The sequence below is a fragment of the Drosophila gunungcola genome, unplaced genomic scaffold (genome assembly GCF_025200985.1).
Source record: "Drosophila gunungcola strain Sukarami unplaced genomic scaffold, Dgunungcola_SK_2 000001F, whole genome shotgun sequence".
NCBI lineage: Eukaryota > Metazoa > Arthropoda > Insecta > Diptera > Drosophilidae > Drosophila > Drosophila gunungcola.
Genome location: NW_026453197.1, coordinates 15,558,070 through 15,580,551, shown reverse-complemented (window position 1 = coordinate 15,580,551; position 22,482 = coordinate 15,558,070). Strand labels below are relative to the sequence as shown.

General features: G+C 45.3%; 11 protein-coding genes across 12 annotated transcripts in view; 3 read left to right on the top strand and 8 right to left on the bottom strand.

Moving 5' to 3' along the window:
- Positions 1 to 28: 28 nt before the first annotated feature.
- Positions 29 to 4,042, bottom strand: LOC128262128 (DNA polymerase subunit gamma-1, mitochondrial). Its single transcript, XM_052996210.1, has 3 exons — positions 2,013 to 4,042; positions 1,138 to 1,960; positions 29 to 1,082 (listed from the first exon to the last, which is right to left on the bottom strand). The coding sequence occupies exons 1-3, from the start codon at positions 3,967 to 3,969 to the stop codon at positions 425 to 427; spliced, it is 3,438 nt and encodes a 1,145-aa protein (XP_052852170.1). The 5' UTR covers positions 3,970 to 4,042; the 3' UTR covers positions 29 to 424.
- A 304-nt stretch (positions 4,043 to 4,346) lies between these two features.
- Positions 4,347 to 6,181, bottom strand: LOC128262141 (actin-related protein 2/3 complex subunit 1A-B). Of its 2 annotated transcripts, XM_052996233.1 has the most exons (3): positions 6,096 to 6,181; positions 5,755 to 6,033; positions 4,347 to 5,684 (listed from the first exon to the last, which is right to left on the bottom strand). In XM_052996233.1, exons 2-3 carry the CDS (start codon positions 5,825 to 5,827, stop codon positions 4,624 to 4,626), a joined length of 1,134 nt encoding a protein of 377 aa, XP_052852193.1. In that variant the 5' UTR covers positions 5,828 to 6,033; positions 6,096 to 6,181; the 3' UTR covers positions 4,347 to 4,623. The 2 variants fall into 2 exon arrangements, with proteins under 2 accessions (XP_052852193.1, XP_052852192.1); XM_052996232.1 differs by lacking the exon at positions 6,096 to 6,181 and having other exon boundaries at positions 5,755 to 6,080.
- Positions 6,182 to 6,749: 568 nt separating this feature from the next.
- LOC128262138 (origin recognition complex subunit 5) lies at positions 6,750 to 8,329 on the top strand. The gene is made up of 2 exons (XM_052996230.1): positions 6,750 to 7,927; positions 7,992 to 8,329. The coding sequence occupies exons 1-2, from the start codon at positions 6,827 to 6,829 to the stop codon at positions 8,274 to 8,276; spliced, it is 1,386 nt and encodes a 461-aa protein (XP_052852190.1). The 5' UTR covers positions 6,750 to 6,826; the 3' UTR covers positions 8,277 to 8,329.
- LOC128262143 (DNA polymerase subunit gamma-2, mitochondrial) lies at positions 8,241 to 9,434 on the bottom strand. The gene is made up of 2 exons (XM_052996236.1): positions 8,741 to 9,434; positions 8,241 to 8,685 (listed from the first exon to the last, which is right to left on the bottom strand). The coding sequence occupies exons 1-2, from the start codon at positions 9,432 to 9,434 to the stop codon at positions 8,291 to 8,293; spliced, it is 1,089 nt and encodes a 362-aa protein (XP_052852196.1). The 3' UTR covers positions 8,241 to 8,290.
- LOC128262162 (glutamyl-tRNA(Gln) amidotransferase subunit C, mitochondrial) lies at positions 9,431 to 9,892 on the bottom strand. The gene has a single exon (XM_052996260.1). It carries the CDS (start codon positions 9,875 to 9,877, stop codon positions 9,431 to 9,433), a length of 447 nt encoding a protein of 148 aa, XP_052852220.1. The 5' UTR covers positions 9,878 to 9,892.
- A 93-nt stretch (positions 9,893 to 9,985) lies between these two features.
- LOC128262151 (DNA-directed RNA polymerase II subunit RPB3) lies at positions 9,986 to 10,962 on the top strand. The gene has a single exon (XM_052996249.1). It carries the CDS (start codon positions 10,079 to 10,081, stop codon positions 10,904 to 10,906), a length of 828 nt encoding a protein of 275 aa, XP_052852209.1. The 5' UTR covers positions 9,986 to 10,078; the 3' UTR covers positions 10,907 to 10,962.
- On the bottom strand, positions 10,902 to 11,737 carry LOC128262159 (probable 28S ribosomal protein S23, mitochondrial). Its single transcript, XM_052996256.1, has 3 exons — positions 11,589 to 11,737; positions 11,373 to 11,534; positions 10,902 to 11,311 (listed from the first exon to the last, which is right to left on the bottom strand). Exons 1-3 carry the CDS (start codon positions 11,630 to 11,632, stop codon positions 10,948 to 10,950), a joined length of 570 nt encoding a protein of 189 aa, XP_052852216.1. The 5' UTR covers positions 11,633 to 11,737; the 3' UTR covers positions 10,902 to 10,947.
- A 256-nt stretch (positions 11,738 to 11,993) lies between these two features.
- The window catches only part of LOC128262129 (centaurin-gamma-1A), a 56,688-nt gene continuing 46,199 nt past the window's right edge, over positions 11,994 to 22,482 (top strand). Inside the window, 2 exon segments of the mRNA XM_052996211.1 lie at positions 11,994 to 12,531; positions 12,534 to 12,800. Of these exon segments, the coding sequence (XP_052852171.1) occupies positions 12,453 to 12,531; positions 12,534 to 12,800 (346 nt within the window). The 5' untranslated portion in view covers positions 11,994 to 12,452.
- LOC128262160 (uncharacterized) lies at positions 17,069 to 17,846 on the bottom strand. Its single transcript, XM_052996257.1, has 3 exons — positions 17,716 to 17,846; positions 17,376 to 17,654; positions 17,069 to 17,312 (listed from the first exon to the last, which is right to left on the bottom strand). The coding sequence occupies exons 1-3, from the start codon at positions 17,752 to 17,754 to the stop codon at positions 17,112 to 17,114; spliced, it is 519 nt and encodes a 172-aa protein (XP_052852217.1). The 5' UTR covers positions 17,755 to 17,846; the 3' UTR covers positions 17,069 to 17,111.
- LOC128262158 (uncharacterized) lies at positions 18,988 to 19,886 on the bottom strand. Its single transcript, XM_052996255.1, has 2 exons — positions 19,738 to 19,886; positions 18,988 to 19,680 (listed from the first exon to the last, which is right to left on the bottom strand). The coding sequence occupies exons 1-2, from the start codon at positions 19,814 to 19,816 to the stop codon at positions 19,025 to 19,027; spliced, it is 735 nt and encodes a 244-aa protein (XP_052852215.1). The 5' UTR covers positions 19,817 to 19,886; the 3' UTR covers positions 18,988 to 19,024.
- LOC128262153 (uncharacterized) lies at positions 20,482 to 21,445 on the bottom strand. Its single transcript, XM_052996251.1, has 2 exons — positions 21,297 to 21,445; positions 20,482 to 21,231 (listed from the first exon to the last, which is right to left on the bottom strand). The coding sequence occupies exons 1-2, from the start codon at positions 21,364 to 21,366 to the stop codon at positions 20,522 to 20,524; spliced, it is 780 nt and encodes a 259-aa protein (XP_052852211.1). The 5' UTR covers positions 21,367 to 21,445; the 3' UTR covers positions 20,482 to 20,521.

Sequence of the window (22,482 nt, the reverse complement as noted above, 5' to 3'; positions counted from 1 at the left end):
AGATAAATTCCTTGAGGTAGATACTTAGTTCGCAGAGGTCTCTCATAAATAATAACATTTTATTGATAAGGTCTTAAATTAAGTTCACTTTGGGCGTCTCTTGTTTTTAAAATAATTAAATTAATTCAAAAAATATTAAATATGTTTGGTACTGACTGTCACTTAATTATACCATAATTGGTTCAAGGACTTAAATTTTATCAGTTTGAATTAATTTTTGTTCCCTAAAAGTAATATTAACTGCTTGTTAGTTCTACCACAACTTGCTTAAAAACTTCATTTTGTTTTCAACTTATTTAGATTAATTTAATTTTTTTTTCTGAAAAAACAATTAAGAGGAACTAGTAACCTGACTTAACTTAATGACCTCCAAGTCACTCTGAATTAAATAAGAAATAAAAACCAAATCTTGAGTATTTGCACGCTAATGCTGCTTGATCCAACTCCATTGACTGACATCATTGCCGCCAGCCTTTTCGATTGCCTCAGCCACACTCAAACTTTGACCTGGCTGAATGCCGTAGCCAATACGCAGGCCATGCGGATTCGATGGCGTCTTGCAGTCCATGGTACACTCTTTTCGCAGCACAGTGTCCACCTCGACTGACGAAAAGAAGGCCACCGACATGGGCAGATCCTTGAGTCCGATGCGGGAGACGCAGAAGGAGCGCGTCATTAGGTTGGTGATGTGCATGGCCAGCGCCGCCTTTGGCGACAGCTCCTCCTTCACCAGGTAGCGCAGTTCGTCGTGAAAGCTCAGACAGAAGCGAACGTGTGGTCCCATGAGCCACCGCATGCTGACCAGCATCAGGTGCAGGAAGTCCACGGCTCCGCTCTGGACCACCCAGTTGATGCGGGTGGGCAGGAATCGTTGCTCCTGGTCGGGGCCTCCATCCGCCTCCAGTGCGCGACTGAGGCGTCCGCCTAGGAACGGCGTCTGCGGCTGTGACCCAGTGGCAATCTCCTCCAGACGATTGAACATGGCGCTCTCGGTGCCGCCCTGCCAGCTGGGACGATGGAAAACCTCGGTCAGGCTGCGATTTCTTTGGACAGACAGTCGGGAGGCCTCGTAGCTGCTATAACTAAAATATATTTATAGACTATTCTGTATGTATGTAGTTATAGAGGACTACTAACCCCCTGTCCTCCAGTTCATCGTGGAACTCTTCACGCAGCCTATACACCCTTTTGCCTTTTGTAATGGAAAACATTTTCATGGCCTTGGCCTTGGCTTCGGAGGCACTGAACGTGGGATTGAACTGGCGGAGCAGCGTCTCGGCAAATAGCTGACCAGCTCCGTAGATCCTGGCATAGTTTATCACCTTGGCATGATCTCGGGAAATGCCCACCGCCTTGGCGGTGATGGAGTGCATATCGCTGCCATTCGACTTACTGCCGCTGAGAGTCATCCAGCCGAGGGGCGTGGCGCCATGCTCGCCACAGGCGTAGGCATCGCCCAGCACGGAAGCGATCCACAGTTCCTGCGAGTCGACATCGGCACCCACCAGCCTGTAGCCGGGCGGAGCCTGCACCATGGAGCGCAGCTCCGAGCCCAGGCGATCAGGCCGCGAATTGGAGGCCGTCATCCAAGTGGGCTCCATGGCGCGGCGAGTTAATGTGCCGCAGGCCACAACCTGGGGACAAATGGCTCCGTAGGATATCAGGTGTGCGTTCTCCCCGATGAGTTCCTCTGGCAATTGCTGGGGATCCAGCCAGACGACCATCTGACCCATGATCCGATCCCGATTGTTACGCCAATACGACATCATGCGAGCAATGTCGATGACGCGGGCGGCCGCTTGACAAGATGGGTCACCACTGCTCAGAACGTTGTCGGAGAACTTGTTGAGAAAGTCCTTAGACAGAGGGTTTCCCACTCGAAACGAGGGTCCATTTTTGTGTGGCAACTTGAGGAAGAAGCAAGAGTCCTCCAGCACTTTGTTGCACCACACACCAGAGCCTTAAAGTGAAGATAGTGGGTTATTTTATAGTACTTTTAATATGAATCCCACCTTGGTACTGAGTTTCCAAGCGTTTTTGTTTCTGGGACAGCTTCTTGTAGTGCTCCCGCTTGCCCAGATGTTGTTCTAGGTCACCCGGCAGCATGTCTAAGGCCAGATCACTCTCCGCCTTCGAGGCACACTGCTTGGCAAACTCCGGCACTGGACAACGCGCCAAAAGTTGTTCCATGGGCAGATGGTCTGCAACTTCCGAATCGCTGCGAAAGGGAACCAGGAAGCCCCAGCCCTGCTCTTTCTCGTAATGCAGAGGATAACCTTCCCAGCAGAGGGAAAGCAGTTTGGGGGCAATTTGCATGCCGGTGCTGATTTCGCTGGCACCGGGAGACCAGGACTCCTGCTCCTCCTCCAGCAGTTCGTCATCCCTTTTTGAGTTGGATGGTGGCTTGCGGCACAGTTTGCGATACCACAGGGGATAACCAGGAAGCAAGGGTCTTCGAGCTGGGAGCAGTGACCGCTGATCGTAGAGGTGCTGGAACTTGGCCTGCAGGCGACGCTGCTCGGCGTCCCCATGATCCTCCCGCTCCTCCCTGGGCAAGGGCTTGCGCTTTGGAGGCTGCTTCAACTTCAGCTCCTGCACACTCCAGTCCTCGTCCCAGAGCCACAGATTCTGACGGTACTGATCGTCGAGCAGCAGGGAGCAGGCTTCCTCAGCCCGGCGTCCCAGATGGTACTTGGCCTCGATGCTGAGATCCTCGTAGGTGAGATGCGCCTCGCGAATATACCGCTCCCAGTTGGAATTCACAGGCAAATAGGCGGAGCCCATCTCCAACATGCCGGCCAGCGAAGCAGGGTGCGGAAAGCGCTCGGCATACAGGGGATACAGGACTCGGAGCACCCGATGGGTGGCCTCCACATCGCCGGCACAGTAGTTGGTCAGCGACTGGAAGCTCTGGCGCACTTGCTCCAGCGTTCCCTCCACAAAAATGTTTCTGGGCTCCTTGGAGAGGGGCTCACCACCGCAGTAGAGCCTATGGACTTCCACCAAACTGTTGAGGGAACTCTGCTCCAGCCAGCCAAGATCCTCGGGAGCCGGTTCCTTCTTGGACTTGAGCATGGCCCGTTGGTAGCTGGTCACTCCACTGACGCACATGTGCAATGACATGGTATCCGCGAACCGTGTGCCCGTGTCCTCGATCAAATACTGGTCCTTTAGGCGAGCCCTGTCGTAGCTGACATTGTGACCCACTACGAGACCAGGTCCATTGGTTCCCAGGGGTATGAGTTCATCGGGGGAGTAGTGTGGTCGCTCTGTGTCCGTGTCCACGTCCAGGGGCTCTGATTTGGCCAGACTCAGGCGGTGTTTGGTGAGCTTGGGACTCACCCAGGAGTACCATCTCTTGGTGCTTACAGCGGTGGCCAGAACAGGAGTCTGTGCCTCCTTGACGCACACCTCCACATCGAAGATCAGACCCTTTTCCAGTGGGTGATCCACAGGAGTGGCTGTTCCATCGGCGGGATCGTAGGCTGTCCAGCCGGCAAAGAAGGCCCATCGCTTGGGACGCTTTGGTAGCTCCACGCATTGGACCAGTGGCAGCAGTAGCTCCTCGTAAGGCTGCACCTGCTCCTTGGCTATGTTGTAGAAGTGCTCCTCAATGTTGGCGCCCCTTAGTGGAGGTAGTTTCAACTGGACATCCGGCACAGAAGCACAGCTTTCGATGTCGACGCCATGCCTGCGCAGCTCATCCTGGTAAACCTTGGCGGAGGCCACCTGCTGCTCCGAAACGCTGCGAGGGGATTGGGGAAACAGCTGTGCATGCAGATTCCGCGAGATCATCTGCACCTTGACCAGATTCTCGGCATATTCCGAGTGTTCCTCCAGATTCTCCGGCTTCTTTGGTCTGTTTAGCTTTGGCAGTGGCCTTACCCGGCGGTAGATCTTCAGGCTGCTGCTGGCATAGTGCTCCCTGGTGGCCTTGCTGGCATACTTTCTGATCAGGTGGAGTTGCATCTTAAATTAATTGGAATAAACATCTTTTAAAGCTGCAACAAAACAACTGGCAGCCACCTTCTCCTCCGTTAGAATGCCGGCAACTTGGGTATTTTTATGCGCTTGCGCAGCGGTCACACTAAAACTATTTTTTTAAATTCGTTTAAAAAACTACAAATATTAAAATCAATAAAAATAAATGTATCTATGAAAATATCTTAATAAACCACAAAACTAAGCAAAATCGTGTGGATTGTTATAAAATATTTTTAAAAAACGGCCAAAGTATAATTCAAAAAGTAGGTGTATCTATAACATGCTACTACATATGTAAATCCAATGTTTGAATTTTTTCGCGCCAAAATTGGAAACCATTTAAAAATTATTAAACAAAAGACTTTCTTTTGATTTTACGAATAAAAAACATTTTATTCAGTTTGCTATAAAGGTGAAACACTTTAAAACACACACACAGACTTTCGGAACCATTATGGAAGTGGAAGTTTGGGGGGAAAAGAACAATCTCTTCGGTTAATTTATGTAAAAAAGCCTTCGCACGGTATACAATAGTAAGTAGAACAATGGGAAAAGCGATTTTGGAAAACATTTTGGCAAATACTGCGCTCCTGGCCAGGCCAACACACTCGCTAACAGACAATAACACGTAACGCTGGACTAGATCTGCAGGTTGCGCATGCCGCCGTTGATGCCGCCCTGCTCCACGTTCCAGATGACCAGCTGCCCATCCACGCCAGAGGTGGACACCTTGGTGGCGCTGGCCTTGTCGCCGGCATACAATCGCACGCTGGTGATGGCGTTCTGGTGGATGGAGTTCACCACCGTGTCCGTGTTCTCCGTGCGCATGTTGCGGTCCATGGACTGGAAGATCCTCATGGCGGTAATGCCGCTCGACTCCTTCTTCTGCGACTTGTCCAGCTTGCCGCTCAGCACCAGCTTGCCGTCCGCGGTCAGGCTGTACAGCAGCGGCACACAACTGTAGCCGGCCACCACGACGGATGTGGGTGAGACCCACTCGCAGGAGAGGAACGGCAGGTAGCCGGTGCGGCAGCGGATCACCGCGTTGCTATTGGTGGCGTCAGCGATGCTCACACAGCTGTCGTGACCCACCCAGCACACCTTGTTGCCTTCGCTGGAGAAGCTAACGCTGTTGATCCAACCGCCGCCGGAAGTCTGCGAGTTCCGGAACTCGGCCATCAGCTGGCCAAGGGGCTTACGGTTGCCCCACGGCGTCGGCGTCGGCGGCTCCTCGATGTCCTTAATGAAGGCCGAGAAAACCCGCACCTTGTAGTCCGTTGAGCCGGCCAACAGGAGGACATTGTTTGGATGCCAGTCCAGCGAGGTTACGGTCGAGCGGATCGGCTTCTTGATGTGCTTGGACACCCACCAGTCGTTCTCCGACTCGAAGTAGCACACGGAGATGAGCCGGGCCCCGGATCCCACGGCGAACTTGTTCTCCGCCGGCGACCACTTGACGCAGGTGGCCGCCCGGTTGATGCGCAACAGCACTAGCGTCGGCTTCCACTTGCCATCCTCGCCCTGCGTCCAGACATACGCGTTCCGGTCGGCGGCACAGCTCACGATCCGGTTGGTGTTCTTGGCCCAGTCGATGCCCATGACGCGCAGATCGTGCTGGTTGAGCACGTCCGCCAGCTTCCAGTCGCTGCCCTCCCGGCTGTATATGTGGATCTCATGGTTGTTGGGCGATAAGGCAATCTCTGTGGGAGTGGACGTGGGTGAGTCACGGTTTTGTGGTTTCGGGTGAGTAATCTAGGGGGCACCACTTACGGGTACGGTCCTTGTTCCACGCGTGGCACGTGATGGAGGCCAGCGAGGTGCCAAAGGTGAATGTCTCGGCCATCGTGAGAGGCTAAATGCGTTCGGAATGCAGTCCCTTTCAACCACACACGTAGTTTCTTCGGTTCGGATTGGTTCGGTTCGCCGGATTTCGCCAAGTGACCAAGTGGGCGTTGTTTCTGCTGGCTGTGCTTCGCTCGGGTTTTAATCGCGGACTCTGGGCCGTCTACACGATTAAGCTGGCGTTGCTGGAAGGGATTCTCGGTTGACCTGGGCGGAACGAGCAGAGCGTTGTGGATAATAACACTTTGGAAAAGTAAAAAATTAATCACCCGAAGTGTGACCGCGCTGAGTTAATTTTTAACATCGGCTTAGCCACTGCAAATATACCGAAAAAATCAGAGGGACTTTGTAAATATACCGAACTACCAGAGATGCCAACCATTGCATCAGTGCTGCTTACTTATAGCTAATAAAACTTCATTCATAGGATATTAAAGAAATAAATTCGTTGCTATGTTAAAAGTAAAAATTATTGGCAGAAAGATAGTTTTTTGGGAGATGAATTTAAAGTGAACTTTTGGTTGAAAATCAGTCAAGAGAAATTTATATCGCAAACAATTTATGCCATAAGTTTAAAAAGGGCTTATTTTATTATATTGTTTTCCTATAAGTTCTGCAACCAATTTTTCTTATAATATATTTTTCTATTACATTGTTTTCTTATTATTTGCTTCTGTAGTTATGAAAATGGGAAAATAGGTAATTGCTTTTTGAAGCAAAATTATTTACAAATTGTAAAGTTAAATTGAAATAAGGGCAGAGAGTAGTCTTTTTATCCAATTTTTGTTGAATAGCGGAAATGCCTCTTCAAACGATTTTATCAGTATCTTTAAAAAAGCTGGAAGTGCCTAAAAAGAGATGTCAGCACTATATCGATCTCCAAAAAAAATACTAAAATAAATAGATAGCTATAAATATACCAAACAACCAGGGCTGACATACGAGTTTGGCGCCCTTTACTTCCAAACTATTGCAACGCTTGTAAACAAACAAATTGGACATGGAATCTATTTGCTCCTCCATGGAGAAGTTATTTCCCTGTCGGGAGGCGGCCATCGGCATCTTGGGGGAGCTGATAGGAGATTCCAAGGAGGCCTATCCCTCGGCCATTTACCTATTTGGACACAGTGGAACCGGCAAAACCGCTTTGACCAGAGCGTTTCTCAAGGAATGCGGAAGAAAACAGAATGTTCGGACAGCCCATTTAAATGCCATCGAGTGCTACACCACCAAGATCATGCTGGAGATCCTGCTGGACTCGTTGGCACCGGGGCAAGGGGATGCGCTGAAGGCGGACAATATGCTGGATTTCGTAGAGCAACTGCATCAATGGCATGGAGCTCCAGGTGCTGAGTCTCAGGGATTCCTTATCGCTGTGGACAATGCCGAACGCCTGCGTGACATGGATGCCAATGTGCTGCCCGTGCTCCTCCGACTGCAACAGCTCACCAGCTTGAATCTGTGCGTTATCCTCCTGTCGCAGCTTCCCTTCGAGAAGTTTTACAACAAGACTGGCCTGAGTGAAGTCATCAGCCTGCATTTGGCCCAGTACAACAAGGCGGAAACACAGCGCATCCTGGGATCGGATTTCGCGCAGGTGCGCAGTCAGCTTCTCGAGCAGTTTGCCCAGGATACGAAGCGCCTGGAGATTTGCCAGGAAGCAGTGACCGAGGAGTTCTACAATAACTACCTGAATCTCTTTCTGAGCGTGTTCTACAAGGCTTGTAGGGACGTGCCCGAGCTCCAGTTGACCGCCCGGAAGTGTCTGTCCATTTATCTAGAGCCTGTTCTAGATGGCACGGTGGAGGCCACGGATATCTCCCGACTGTGGCGACATATAGCCGGTCCTCTGCGCTCCGCCCTCACCCAGATCTATATGCGGATAGAGAAACCGCCGGAGGAGACGGAGGATTTTGCCGCCATTGAGGACCAGAGTGTTCGCAAGTTGGCCCAGTCGCTGGAGCTTCCCTACTATGCCAAATTTCTGCTGATTGCCGCCTTTCTGGCCAGCCACAATGCCGCCAATCAGGACAAGCGTTTGTTCGTCAAACACCATGGCAAGCAGCGCAAGCGGATGCAGATGGTTAACGCCAGAGCCAAGGTGAGTTTTGTAATCTAACGAGGATATAGTCTGTAGTTTTAAAAGCTTTTAAACCCCGTTTTAGACTACCGAGAAAATGTCCACCACGCTGGGACCCAAATCCTTTAGCATCGACCGTTTGCTGGCCATTTTCTATGCCATTCTCGAGGAGAAAGTGGGCCTGACCTGCAACCTGCTCTCCCAGATCTCAACGCTGGTGCACCTCAAGCTGCTGAGCTTCGTTTCCGGTGAGCAGAACATCATGGACGGCTCCGCTCGGCTGCAGTGCACCATTGGCCTGGAGTTTGTGATGCAGATCGGAAAAGTGGTGGGCTTCAATGTCCGCCAGTATCTGTGCGACTTTATGTAGCCTCCTGTTTGTTTTCAGTTTTTAAATATATTCAATAAATAGTCCGGTACATCGCTTATGTGTATGGTCTCCGCCAGTCTGGTGTCCCGGCTGCGCAACTGCATCAGTCCGTTTTTGAGCGTTTGTTCGCTTAAGACTAGTGTATAGGGTACGCCCAGCATATCCGATTCCAGCAAGTGCTCTGATAGCTGTGAATCATCCTTGGGCGAAGCAAATCCAGTGCCTTGGCAAAGTCGCAGTCCTGCGTGGTTAATGACATGCTTTAGGTGAAGGCAAAGGTCAGCCAAGTCTTCGGAGAGTTTGGAATCGCTGTTCACACAGGCTATTCCACATTGGTAAGGCGCCAGTCCGCGGTGAAGCAGCAGGGATTGTGCATCTCGGCCATGGTCACAGCCGTCCAAAAGCAGAGCTTAAAAAAAGATGATTAAGCTAGATTAAAAAGGTTTATATTAAAGAACTCTTACCACATGTGGCCGTTTCCAGCTCAATCACAGATCGTATGACAGTCGGTTGCACCGAATCCCCCGTTCGCGCATCAGTGAGCCGAAAGTGGTTGTCATCTTCAATCTTCACCAAACTCAGTTCTTCCACTGTTACTTCTCCCGCATCGCCGTAGCTTGATCGTATGTCGATGGCTTGATAGTTTTTGGGATTAAGATCCTCCTCCAAATCGCATGGAACGATGCGGAAGCGGCTGGGATTTGAAGACAGCCGCATCCACCAGATCTTGCTCTCGCGCTGCATGTTGTAATAGTGCTCCAGGGCGCGATGTGGTTCCACCAGGAAATCTGTGGTTAAAAGCGTGGACGGAGACTTTACAACGAACAAGGGATTGGCTTTGCTGGAGGAGCACTTGCTCAGGTGCTTGATGAGAGTGGGGCATTTAGCTTTGCGGGGGTGATCTTTGAGGAGCTTTTGGAAATTGGTTTGGAATTGCTGGCTTTGGGGAAAGGAAAAACGCTGTTGGTCGGAAGGGGAACTAGATCCGCTGGTGTCCTCCCCCAGATGAGCAGCCAGGGGACGTAATCGTAGCCAATGCTGTTGCAGGAGCTCAGCATATTCCTTCCCGTGACCGAGCAGTTTCAATTTCTTGTCGTCCTGGGTGCGAAAGAAGCCAGCGGAAACCAGAGACTTGAAGCAGCGCTGTATCCGGCTCATTGCTCTAGCGGAATGTTGCCCGGCGGCGAGACGAAGTAGTCCTCGTCCGTAACCTTGGCGTTCCGGAGCACCTCCGCCCGGCAATCGCCCTCGGTCACCTGGTCGTTGCGTAACTGGAGCTGCTGATGCTCCAGCACCGTGTACAGCGGACGCACGTGCCCCGTGTCGATGTGGGCTATCTTGTCCGCGAACTGGATGCTGCTCTTCAGCGTTTCCAGTGCCCGCTCGCTGTCCAGATCCACCAGAGACAGGCGCTCCAGCAATTGTATGGTCTTCGTGTCGATCTCGATTTCTGGGGAGCTGGTGTCGGGAAACTCAGTGTCCACTGGCTTCTGCGGCACCTTGGTGGGATGCGTCAGCTGCTTGAAGTCCAATTTAGCAGGTTTTTCATTCGCTTTGGTTGCAATTTTGCAATAAAAACGTTTACTCAACAGGCGCAACATTTCTGAAAGGCAAACATTAGAGATGGAACTAAAGTTAGTTAGGCAAAACTAGCTAGAAAATCGGATTGGCCAGCACTAACTGTCGCAATCCACAGACTTATCGCCGGCTGTTATCGATGCACTGCCATCACTATCTCGCCGCTTTATTTTTCTCAGAGGTTTTCCGTGGTTTTTAAGTAATTAAATTAAGACTAGGCCGCCATGCCGTACGCCAACCAGCCGTCCGTGCAGATAACCGAGCTGACCGACGACAATGTGAAGTTCGTCCTGGAGGACACAGAGCTGAGCGTGGCCAACAGCCTGCGACGCGTGTTCATCGCGGAGACGCCGACGCTGGCCATAGATTGGGTGCAACTGGAGGCCAACTCCACAGTGCTGTCGGACGAGTTCCTGGCCCACCGCATCGGCCTGATACCGCTGATCTCCGACGACGTGGTCGAGCGGCTGCAGTACACGCGCGACTGCATATGCCTGGACTTTTGCCCCGAGTGCAGCGTGGAGTTCACCCTGGACGTCAAGTGCAGCGAGGAGCAGACGCGCCACGTGACCACCGCCGACCTGAAGTCGAGCAACGCCAAGGTGCTGCCGGTGACGTCGCGCAACCAGGGCGAAGAGGACAACGAGTACGGCGAGAGCAACGACGAGATCCTCATCATCAAGCTGCGCAAAGGCCAGGAGCTGAAGCTGCGCGCCTACGCCAAGAAGGGATTCGGCAAGGAGCACGCCAAGTGGAATCCCACGGCGGGCGTGTGCTTCGAGTACGACCCGGACAACTCCATGCGGCACACCTTGTACCCGAAACCAGACGAGTGGCCCAAGAGCGAGCACACCGAGCTGGAGGACGACCAATACGAGGCGCCCTACAACTGGGAGGCCAAGCCGAACAAGTTTTTCTTCAACGTGGAATCCTCCGGCGCCCTCAAGCCCGAGAATATCGTAATCATGGGAGTGCAGGTGCTGAAGAACAAGCTGTCCAACCTGCAGACGCAGCTCAGCCACGAATCCCAGAACGATGCCTTGGCCGTTTGATGTATAACAAGTTTATTTTTAGTTTATAAAAGTTTCTCCGCCTAATCCTTGAACAAGCTGTCTATGTTAATGCCCACGCTCGTGTCCTTTTTCGCTTTGGGCGGAGCTGGAGAGGATGACGACGTGGTCGGTTGGCTTCCCACTGCCTCCTTAAAGTCGCTCAGTAGCTGGCTTTTGGATTCCGCGTCCAGTTCCGGCAGGGACTGCTCTGGAGTGGCCTCCAGGCGGGATTGTTGGCGCTGCTCGGCCAAAAGATCCAGAGCCGTCTCGTAGATCTTCTGCTCATCCAGTGCTCCCTGGGCCTTCAAGTCCTGGTAGATCTGCACAAACTGCTGCGACTGAGTGCTGCGTCTGTGATCAAACAAGGATATGGTTTCCTGGGGCTTATTCTGCTTATGGAGCTTCCTGTCAAAACATGAATTTAAGTAATGTTTGTTGCATTTGGCTTGTTAATCAAGTGACATACGCTCGCACCACATCCTCGGCATAGAATATGTGACGCACTGGAATCTCGGGAGCGGGTCTGTCGAATCGGGGCTCCAGTTTTGGTGAAAAGGCGGCGTAAACATCAAACCAAATGGGTTTGTCCTCGGTTTTCATTGCTCCACCACGAAGCAGTCCCTGAACTCTGCAAAAAGTCATGTTTTAAACAGGGTAAGGAAACTCTATAATAGCCACTCACCTCGTGAAGATGGTTCCGATCTTTTCCAGCCTACTCTGAGCCATTTTATTTAAGTTTTAATTGATTTTAAACGAATTTAACAAATTACGATTACGACATGCGTTGTGGGGGCTTATCGATTAACAGCCGGTGGACAATCGATAACTACAAAGCTGTCGTTGGAAAAGTAAATGATTCATTTTCTATAAGAAATCTGTTACATGTTTAAAATTTGTCTAATATAAGGAATTTTCGAATTATTTAATAATCTTTATTTTTAATTATTATCGAACTGAGCTGCCATACTAGCAAAAAACGTTTATTGTTTATTTCTGGCAGGTCCTCTGTTGCTCGTTCATTTCCAATTGGAAACATGTGGCAACCTGCCTCTGGGCAACTTTTTCCCACTACCGCAATACGGTCATACTCGACGCAGATTCCAGCAGAGGAGAAAAAAAATGCTCGACTTAAATTGTCGCACTTTTCTGTTGGTTTCGTAGATTTTCGCTTTTTCGCTCTCAAATCAAAGAGCTTTCAATCGGAAAACGAATAAATCGAAACGAAAAACTAGGTAAAAAACAAATATAATATTAAAGGCGAAAAATGCTATTTCAAAGTGTACTGTAATATCGTAAACCGAAGTGTTTTGATTGTTTGTGCAGGTGCAAAATCGATCTGGTGAACTAAAAACTGCGACTCCAAATCGGCCGAGTTAGCGCATTATTGCCCCGATTGTTGTTATTGGGAAAATGTTGTTCGTTTGGGAAAATTGTGCCATCGCTCTTTCGTAGTGTGTGCGTGTCGAGAGTGTGTGTGTGCCAGTGCCAGTAATTTAAGTTAATTAAAAACTAAGCCAGCTAACTCTCGGTTTTTGCCGCCCCCGCCATGAGTAACTACCATCCGCATTCGCATCCGCACGCGCTCTCTCATCCGCATCCGCAGCAGGTCCAGAATCAGCTGCAGAATCCCATCCAAACCAATTGCCGCCGCCCCCGCATCGCCATAACCATGCCACGCCCACAGCGGCCGCCTCCGGAGCATCATCATCATCCATCCTGGTGGCCCATCCTCCCCAGCCGCTGATCAGCAATTCGCTGGCCATCCGCCAGGAGATCCAGCGATTCGAGAGCGTCCACCCATCCATCTATGCCATATACGATCTGATCGATCTGCTGCCGCTGGCCGATGCCCAGATAGCCCAGTCCATCCGTGATCATGTGGTCTGCATTGAAGGTGAGTCTTGAACTAGTTTTAGTCATTATGAAGAGTAGAAATGGATTAAAATTATTTAAATTTCTATAATCAAAGTTGTTTTGTGTATTTCGAGCTTTATATCACTATTCATACAGATAGATAATCTTAAAATAATAATCACAGCAAAAGGTATAAATATTTGCATTATCTTGGCTTAGAGGATTTTTATATTTTTCTAAAAGGAATGCTTAAAGCATATTTTTATTGATCCGATACTATTATTTCAAACACAGCTGCACAAGTGTTACCCCCGAATACACCATTTTTATATCGATTTTGCCTCGTTATGAACACTTTAAGCTGTTATAAATATAAATGGTTCTTACAAAATATTGGTTTCGTTCCTTTCTTTTATTGGTTTGTCAGTTTATTTGCCATAACAAGGAAATGGTTGTCTTGTGAATTTTTTACTTATGCCAATTTGTTGGGGCTTTAGAGGTGTGCCCAGTAATCATTAGTTATTAAATTGAACAGAATGAAAATTCACGGCCAGTCTTATGTATACACACAGAGAAATTGGGTTCGCAGTTGGGAATGACTACAATGACTTTAAGAGGAGTGTCGTCTGAACTCAATGAATGTCATGTCGGCAGGAACGGATGGAAATCCTTTGATTAAACATGTTTATCGCTGCAATTGTATCCACACCTTCATTGTTGTTTGTTATCTTCAGCGTCTGGACTTGTGGTTGCCTTTGTTTGGAGTGCTTTATGCTAATCTCTGACCGAAAATCTATGAGGCAACATCAGCCATCAACCCCCGTGCGAGGATTATTGTTGCCAAAATGTCCATTCAAGCGGACCGGGGCCATTGAAAGTGTTGTTGTTGTTCTTGTTCCTCTGCTCAAAAGAAAGAGCTTCGCTTTTTGTTTAAAACAAGCTTTTCTGCCCAATTTCCAGCGTGTGTAGTGTGTGTGTGTGTATATATATGCGGGGCCTGAAATTTGATGCCCTCTTCCTCGGTGTGGCAGCCACCAAAACTGAAACCGTTCACGAAATCAAACCGAAAACCGGTTCTAAAATGGTTTATTAGAAAATCTCTTGTCGAGCAGCAGAGGCATAGGCAGAGCCAGAGGCAGAAGCAGCAACAACAAAAGACTCACCAAAAATGTAAACAAAATTGTCAGAGGCCTCTGCTTGTGCCTTCTGGCTTCAGCCTTCCCCGAACACGAAAACTCAAACTCAAACGCAAACTCCGTTCCGTGCAAACCAGATATGAAACCCGAGAATACGATCTCGATCTCGTAAACCGTTTTGCACGCGACTTTCTTATTGGCATTGACCCGCAACGCGAGCACGATCGGTTGGATATATCAGTATAATATATAGCTATGCCGAAATGCCGATTCTAATTCGCTGTCAGCGTGATGAATGATTTTTTCGTTGGACTCCTATTGCCGTTTTTCCCGTTTTATAGGTTTCGGTAACGGTGACCATTAAATTGAGAAGGTCAAAAGTGTCTTGCTTCGAGATGAACAGAAAAATAAATAAAAGAAATTGGGAACTATGCATGTTCGTTAACCCTTTTCGTTTGGTGTCTCTTTTTTGGTATAATTAAGCCTACAGCAGCTTACCTTTAACAAACGAAGGCATATCTAGAATATTGGTAATAAAAGAATCAACATAATCTGTAGACTTGTTATCGTCAAAAACTCATACTAAAGGTTCCATTTATATCTTTTGTTAATGACCCATTTATATTATTTCAAGTTTTATACCATAATAAAATGCTTAAAAGGTCGATGAACTTTTTTGCAAAGTAACTTTTATAAAGGGATTACTGAGTATTAATGCGATTTTATATAGTTCTCTTACGCATAAGACTCGTATTTAAATGCGTAATGGGTTGTTATGTATTTTAAATATTTTGTAGATGTTGTCTCTTTAATGTTTTTAAATAAGAGGGTTAAGGTCTGGTATTTTTAGACAAATTTCAGCAACAAAAGCTGCTCAAATGTGTAATCTATCCGACTATTGTGTGTGGCTACATGTGCCATCTAAAATTAGCATATGAAGCTATTAAATTGGATTTTGTAAACAATAGAACAGATTATGCATTAGGAGTCGTTTACACTTTTCATTCGTCTTTGACAGAACATAAATAGTAAATCGATTACACGATATCAGCATATCAATGGCAATATTTCTACAAATTGATAATCGTATTGGGGGGTGTTCAATGAGCGCTGGACATAAATAATCTACCTGGAATGCGCGTTCGTTGGTCCGCGGTGTTTATACAAACACAAAGGCGTGTTGTCTGTTTGTTTGTAAATAGCCAAGTAATAGTCGGCCCTAGATACAACAACAGTCAACTGAAATGCCGCTGGCGGCAGTGAAAAACAAATTTCCGCTCTTATCTCAAATGGCTTGCGACTGTGGGCCTCCCCATTAAAGCGATTGCAATTAGCCCCAAACGAAATTTTTGTTGGTCTACCCTTTCGTTAAGTGGGTACATTCATTCCTTCTCCAAATTACTCATCTTCATATTACTTATTTTGCGATTTTAAATTAAATTGTTTAATAATTACACAACAAATTTTGGAAAGCTTTTGGGAAATTGTAAATGACAGCCTTTAGAAGAGGAAACTTTTTACCGTAAACGACCTAGTTCGCATTATCTTGTAATGGTTTCGTTCTGATTTTAACCTATTTTTCATCTAATTGAAGTTTAATTACTTTTTGGCCGAAGAGCATTGTTTGTATTGTGGCTTACCTATTTATAATTTTTTTTTATTTGTAGCCATTAGTTCCATAATAAGGTAAATAATTGTGTTGCTTTTGCCAATAAGATCATTCATTGTTTTTTATTTAAGACTCCTAAAGATATCATTGTTATCTTATCTTATTATGAATAATTTTTTGCTACTGTTAAAAGCACAGAGAGGTTGTTCAAAACTTTGGTATCTACCCTCCCATTCTGAATTGAACAATCTCATCTCAACTTGTGAACTCTTATCTGTCGGCGGTTTAGCTTGCTGTCTTTATTGCCGCCTCGCTTTGGGCAACGTTTGTTTATTTAGTTTTAATTGTAAAATAATATTGACAGGCGGATTTTTAAGGCAATTGTTTGCCACTGTCATTCGCATATCACTTTTTTTTTTTTTTTTTGATTTTCGAGCTGCTGTTTGATATGGCTTTTTGTCTGTGTCATTCGGAAGTGGAAATTGTTGCTGTGCGTCGATACGCTCGAGAGCGTGACATGGAGATGCCATTGGGGCCTCAAACACATGTATTAACCCACACCAACAGTATGTCAGTACACTAAAAAAAAATATGACTTGAAGGAAATATCCAATTGAAAAAATTAAGACTACTAAGTTACCGATTTAATAAAAACCGCTATAAACAACAATAAAAATTTTATTTAAAGAACAATTTAATTACAAAAATTTCAAAATATAAAGACAAATACTTTACTAATTGTCTAAATATATTTTTGTTTTTAAATAAAATTACTCCCGTAGGAGCTGAATGTTTTTGAAGACAATTTCGATCTCGACTTAAAATATAATATAATATATTTTAATATATTTTGAAATTATATATATATTTTTTCCAGTGTACAAGAGCGGATTTTCAAATATCAGCGACACATGTGCAACCGGCAGAGTGGAAGGCATGCGTGTCCGTCGTCTGCCCCCCTCCGCATTGCCACCCCCTCCCTGGCTGGCCCCTTCACCCATCAAGTACCCGTTTATTTTTAAAGCAAATTGCATTAAAAATATCTTGCACTTTGCTTGCATTTGCTATTTCAATTGCAATTGCAAAACACCTTGTTGTTGCTGTTATTTCGCTAAATTATTTTCGTTCTCGATTGACTGCAAAAAATTAAACAAAAGAAATGCCAAATCGGAAGAGAGTTTTTTGCGGTTTTTGCAATTAAGTCATAATGTGTCCAAATTTGGTTGCCGCTTCGAGTGATTCACGATTTCGTGATGGGTGTATAGGAATTTATCATTTCATTTCGCTTCAGTCGTCTCCCTTGCAATACAGTGGGTTACAAAACCAGAAAGCACTAAAAGTATGGTTTTAAAAAAAAATAAAAATGGTCCCACAGTGCAGTGTTAATAAAAAATTTTTTATTTCTTATTCCAAGCGTCCTACAGTTTTGATTCACAGCTTAAAATTCACCTAAAGTAAATCTGTGATTATTGTATTCGGAAACCCGCTATTGGAAATTATTGTGTGTCATATGAGCTTGATGTGGGTTTGTTGATAAATTGTTGACATAATTACTATGCGAAATAAGATATACCGTTTGATTTGTTCATTAGTGTTTTATTTGAATTTATGCGTTGTTACCGTTTGCGATGCTATTATCAATGACCTTTCCACTAATCTTGGTCATTTTCCAGAAATAATCAGCCACATCGGTTACGAATTTTGTGGATATATCCTGCAGTTTTTGACCAGTCAGCAGGATCTTGTATTGCATGTCGCTAAGCCCTGTCTCAGATTCCCTGTTGAGCAGTAATGGGGAGCCCTTGAACTGGAAAGCGGAATTGTTTTTCAATTCAAAAAGTATATAATATATATTTAATCGAAAAATCACCTCATCAAAAATGTTCAGCCACATTTGATCTTTTTTGTCCATGTCCTTCTCTGCAATGGCCTGGTTTAAGCGCGTCACATAAAGATTGATATCCTGGGCTCTCTTCAATCGAGGATTCAATTGAGCCTTCACCTCCGTGAAATAAGCGATTTGAGAACGGAACAGGGAGTTCAGTAGATTGACTGTCTCCTCCTTAGCCTGCCTTTCCAGCTCCTTTTGCTGCGGATCATTGGAATTGAACAACTCTGGATGAGTTGGCTTGGCTGCCACTATTAAAATCTGTAGAAAAAAAGTGAAGGTATTTAAAAGATAATATTGGATGATTTATCGCCTAGCTCACCTGGGCCAGCAAAAGTAAGGGAATACATTTTAGCAACATCTTTTAAAATTATATGTTTAAAGCCTCCACACTCAATGAATGTTATTTTTGAACTAATTGATGGAAATAATAGACATGCTTTGATTAGCAGAGTGGGATGTTCCAATCTCTAAAGAAGCTGATAAGCTGCCGAAGGCTTCTCTTGCTCGTGAATTTTGAATCGCTCTCTGATCGCGCGGATAATAATAATTTTTTCCCAATTTGAGAATTCTAAGTCATTTTTATTGCGTTTTAGCAAAAGCATTAAAGACACGTTTTTTTTTTAACGGAGAGCATATTGGCATCTTTCTTGTTTTTTTTTGGCAAGGGTGGAATGTCAGACGCCTGATTTTGTTATCAGCTTTCTGACAAACATTTGCTATAACCTTTCCAAGGGTATGGTAAATATGTTTGCGTACCCAAACCAAATTTTTAAAATATTCAGTGCTTTCGCTGCAAGAAGCTAACATTTTACAAATAATAGTTATTCCTTTTATTTGTTAGAAATAGAATAATAGGATTTTAAATATTATTTTCTTCATATTTGATATTAACATGATTTTATACAACCAATCTTTATAAAATTCAGTTTTGATAGTAATGGAATCTTAATCCGTAAGTCTTTTAAATAAAAGTAATTAATCCAACTGCATTAAAACGATTAATTAAATTAAACTCTACAGTTCTTTTATAAAAATTTGTATTTACATTGCTTTACGTGCATCTGAGCACCAAAAAGTATGCAATAAAATTTGAACACTTCATGGCCTTATAAACTCACCTTAAAATAAGGCAATTCAACATTGTAAAATGTTATTCTTGGTCTGCCCAAAAGTATGCAACATATTTAAAAATGTTGAAAAATAGAAAATTTGCCTTTGAGGCTAATAGGAGTTTAAGAAATAACAAGGCAAAGCAATCATTATGTTCTTACTGTAGACTGCAACCATATTTATACCATATTTGCCTTGTTTATGTGTAAGAAGAATAATATTCTGTTGATCAAAAATACTTTGAAGAGCTAAAGCAGGCGTTAGTAAACAATTGAAAGTTAATGGAACCTGAGCAGCTATGTGGGCTAATCAATTTTGACAAAGGAAATGCTATTATAAGCTTAATCTGAGTGATTAGATTAACCAAATCGCTGGGGTGCTTTTGTGCGTTTCCCAGCTGCTGGTGAGCAGACTAATAAAACGATCGCACATGTTTAATGGTTTCCAAATACTTCTCCCTCCGCTCCTCTAAATGCAGTAATTAAGTTGGTAAATTTGATCATTTTTATTGTGGATTTCTAGAATCCTCCTGTGATAATAGCAATGATATCACTCAGAGTACGATCTCCGATGAGATCGTTGCACACGGGAGTGGCCTGTTCGCTGACCCACTTGGCCACAAAGTCGGTGTTGTCGTTGATCGTCAGGGTGACAAACTCCTCGATGACCTCGTTCAGTTTGCGGTTGAAGATGCGGTACTTGGACAGGTTCTCGATCTGCGAGTTGACATTGCCCACCGACGGGTATATCAAGACGTCCTTTACGCGGAGGTTCGAGGTGAGCACGCCCAGCGAATAGCTGATCCTGCCACGAATGCTCAGGTCTTCGAGGGCAAAGAAAGCTCCACCATTGCGCTTAATACGATAACCACTGCCCATGTCCACCTCATAGTTGGTGGTAAAGTTTAGGCTACGGAACAAAAACTCGAAGGTGAGGCGACTCCGGAAGACGTCCATGTTCATGGTGATAACCTCGTACTGATCAAGTCCCTCCAGAACAAAGTCCTCAACACCAAAAGTGCCACTGAACTCCCCCGAATTGATTTCGAACGATCTTTTCGCTGCCGTCATGGGGGCCAATACGGGAATTCCATAGCTCGGGACTCCATTCTGCAGGACTACTCTAAACTCCTCCACGAGTTCCAGAATCACGCTGGAAAAGGAGCGGTCTTGAGCTAAAAAATGTAAAGTATTAATTAACTTGTTCGAATTTTCTGGTGTTTAAGCCTCACCTGCCAAAGGTTCGGCGACTTCGGCACCTTGACAGCTGCCCAGGGCCACGATAAGTGCAATCAGGAGCACAGACTTCATTTTTATTCAGCACAACACACTAGTTAACCCTTTCAGCAAACAAAATCCACTAGTCGAATCTTGGCAAAAGCATTCCTCTTATATAGGAAATCGTCCATTGAGATAAACTATCTTTACACTAAGAAAAAATTTAAGAGTCTATCACAAAAAAAGGAATGGTTGGAATAAAATATTGGTTACGTTATTAAAACTACATTTTTAGATTAATAACATTGAAAATTAGTACCTTATATTTTAAAAGAGTTAATTTGTGAAACTATTTAAGAGGCATTTTTCGGATCTTAAAAATATTAGCTGCTGTACTTTTAACAGCCATTATCTAGTAGCTTTACATTTTCAGCACAGATTTTGACACACAAAATATTTTGTTGTCAAGATAAATGGACAAATTAATAAATATACAATGGTTTTGGCAATTTTTCTAGTTTTGACTTAAGTTTCCTTTCTGTGTTAGTACTGAAGTACCATCATTAATCGGCAAATAATTTGGCAAAGTGTTTTATGACAGATAAGACACAACTTTAGATTAGCCCGCCTTCGAAATAAGACGATAAGTGATTGTAAATTGTTGGCCTGTTAGGACTTGAATTATGATCCACTACCGTTGAGGATGCCTTCGAACCATTAAAACCCCCCTCTTCAGAGAGAAAAATCAGAGTGACGAATACTTGATTCAAAACGGTTGTTTAATCACCGATGATTTGATTACCACTCGAGCTCGGGAGGAATGCAGACCTCCTTCTCACCGCCCTCACCACCGCCGGCTCCAGCGATGACCTCGGCGATGCTGATCTCGTCCAGAATGCTGTTCACTGCGGGAAGGGCAATGCTCTCGATGGTATCGGCCAGCAGATCCTCGTTCTCATTGATGGCCAACTCCACGGCCTCGGCCAGGTACTCGTTCATCTTCTCGTTGATGGTGCCATCGCCCAGGATGCCCTCGATCTCGGAGTCGACCTCGCCCAAGTGGGTGCGCACCTCCAGGGACTTGAGCTTCAGGTTTCCACTGACCATGCCCAGGGAGTACTTGAGAGTGCCCCAGATAACCATGTCCTTGATGGCGAACTTGGCGCGTCCGGCACCGATCAAGTTGATGGTGAATCCGTACTTCTTGAGCAGCACACTCAAGTCGTACTGGGTGTCCACGTTCACGTTGCGGAAGGTGAACTTGTAGGTGACCTTGCTGGTGATGGCGTTGACCTTCATCTCATCGACGTCGAACTCGTTCAGGCCATTAAGACGGAAATGGTCAACGGTGCCCTGAGCCTTCAGTGCGCTGGTATCGATGTCAACGGTCTTGTGCTCAATCCTAAGGGGAGCCAATGGCGGAATGCCCAGGCCGGTGAAACCACAGGGCATCTGCTCCTTAAGGCCCTCGATCAAGTCCACAATCGTGCTGGAGATCGATTGGGTTTCTATTGGGCAATGGATAAGTAAGCAATCTCAGATCTATGATCTTAAGATCATTTAAAGTACTCACGAATGGGCTGGCCCACGGTACCCGCACGGGCAACGGCCACAAAAGCCAAAATAGCCACGAAGATTTTCATTATTGCTCTGACTGAGAGTCCTACAAACTGATCGTAGTACGCACTGTATTTATACTACTCAATCGTCCGGTCGCATGAGCTGCTTTTTATAGACGATCCACCTTTCTGGTGGGGTGGTGATAAGGGGGCTTCGGGCCCGAGAACGATTTGATTAGCCACCGGGCTTTCGATCGATGCCTTATTGCTGTCTTATCACGGCCAACCGTTCGCCGGTGGGCAATTTTTTTAATTTTAATGATTAGTTATATATACATCGGGGTACTTATCCCGAGGAAATTATGAGATCTGTCAGGAGGATAATAAGCTAGAAAGTTTTCAAACAAAAACATTCCCTTCCTGTGGATAGTCGGTTTGGGTGCGTCTCCTATGATAGTGTGTAGTGATTTTTGGCAACTAAGGCCTTTTTGAAAAAAATATAACTTGGAAACAAGCAGTTAGTCTTTCTCTAAGGTCTGGTATCTCAAATCATCCTTTATAATTATTTTATATATTTTTTTTAACAATTATTAAGCACTTAAAACCTATCTGTAATTGGAAATTATTATTCCTTTAAAACTTTCCGTTCATATTTATCTTTAGGTCATGCAGCTGTCTGAACCGAAAGAGACTTCTTAAGAATAAATGTTGCTCATAAATATTATAATAGAAATCACGCAGGTTGATAAAAATTCTTCAGAACTAATTAAAGAACAAAGTCTTGATTGTTTTGGATTAAAATAACCTATGCACTTCTATGGATCTAAAGTCTGCGAAAAGTTTGTTATTTGATTTACAATCAAAACATTTTGAAGTGCATTGAGTGATTTATGGCTGATAACTAGAAGGACTTATGGATGAATCTATTAATAAGCGAAGTCAGACGGTCAAGACCAGATGGCTAGCCAAATACTCTATGAATGAATTATGAGCCCTAAAGTTTCCGCCAGTCCTAACCCAACAGAAATATCGAACAATTGTCCCCCAAATAGATTAGTTCCCATTATAAAATCTTAATCGAGGTAGCAATAAGTCACTTTTTAAGACGCCTTCACCGTTTTGAAGAGTAGCAAACCAGTCTGTAAGCTCTAAAGACAGTAGAATTTACCCCCAATCGAGTGATAGCAATCAGTCAACATG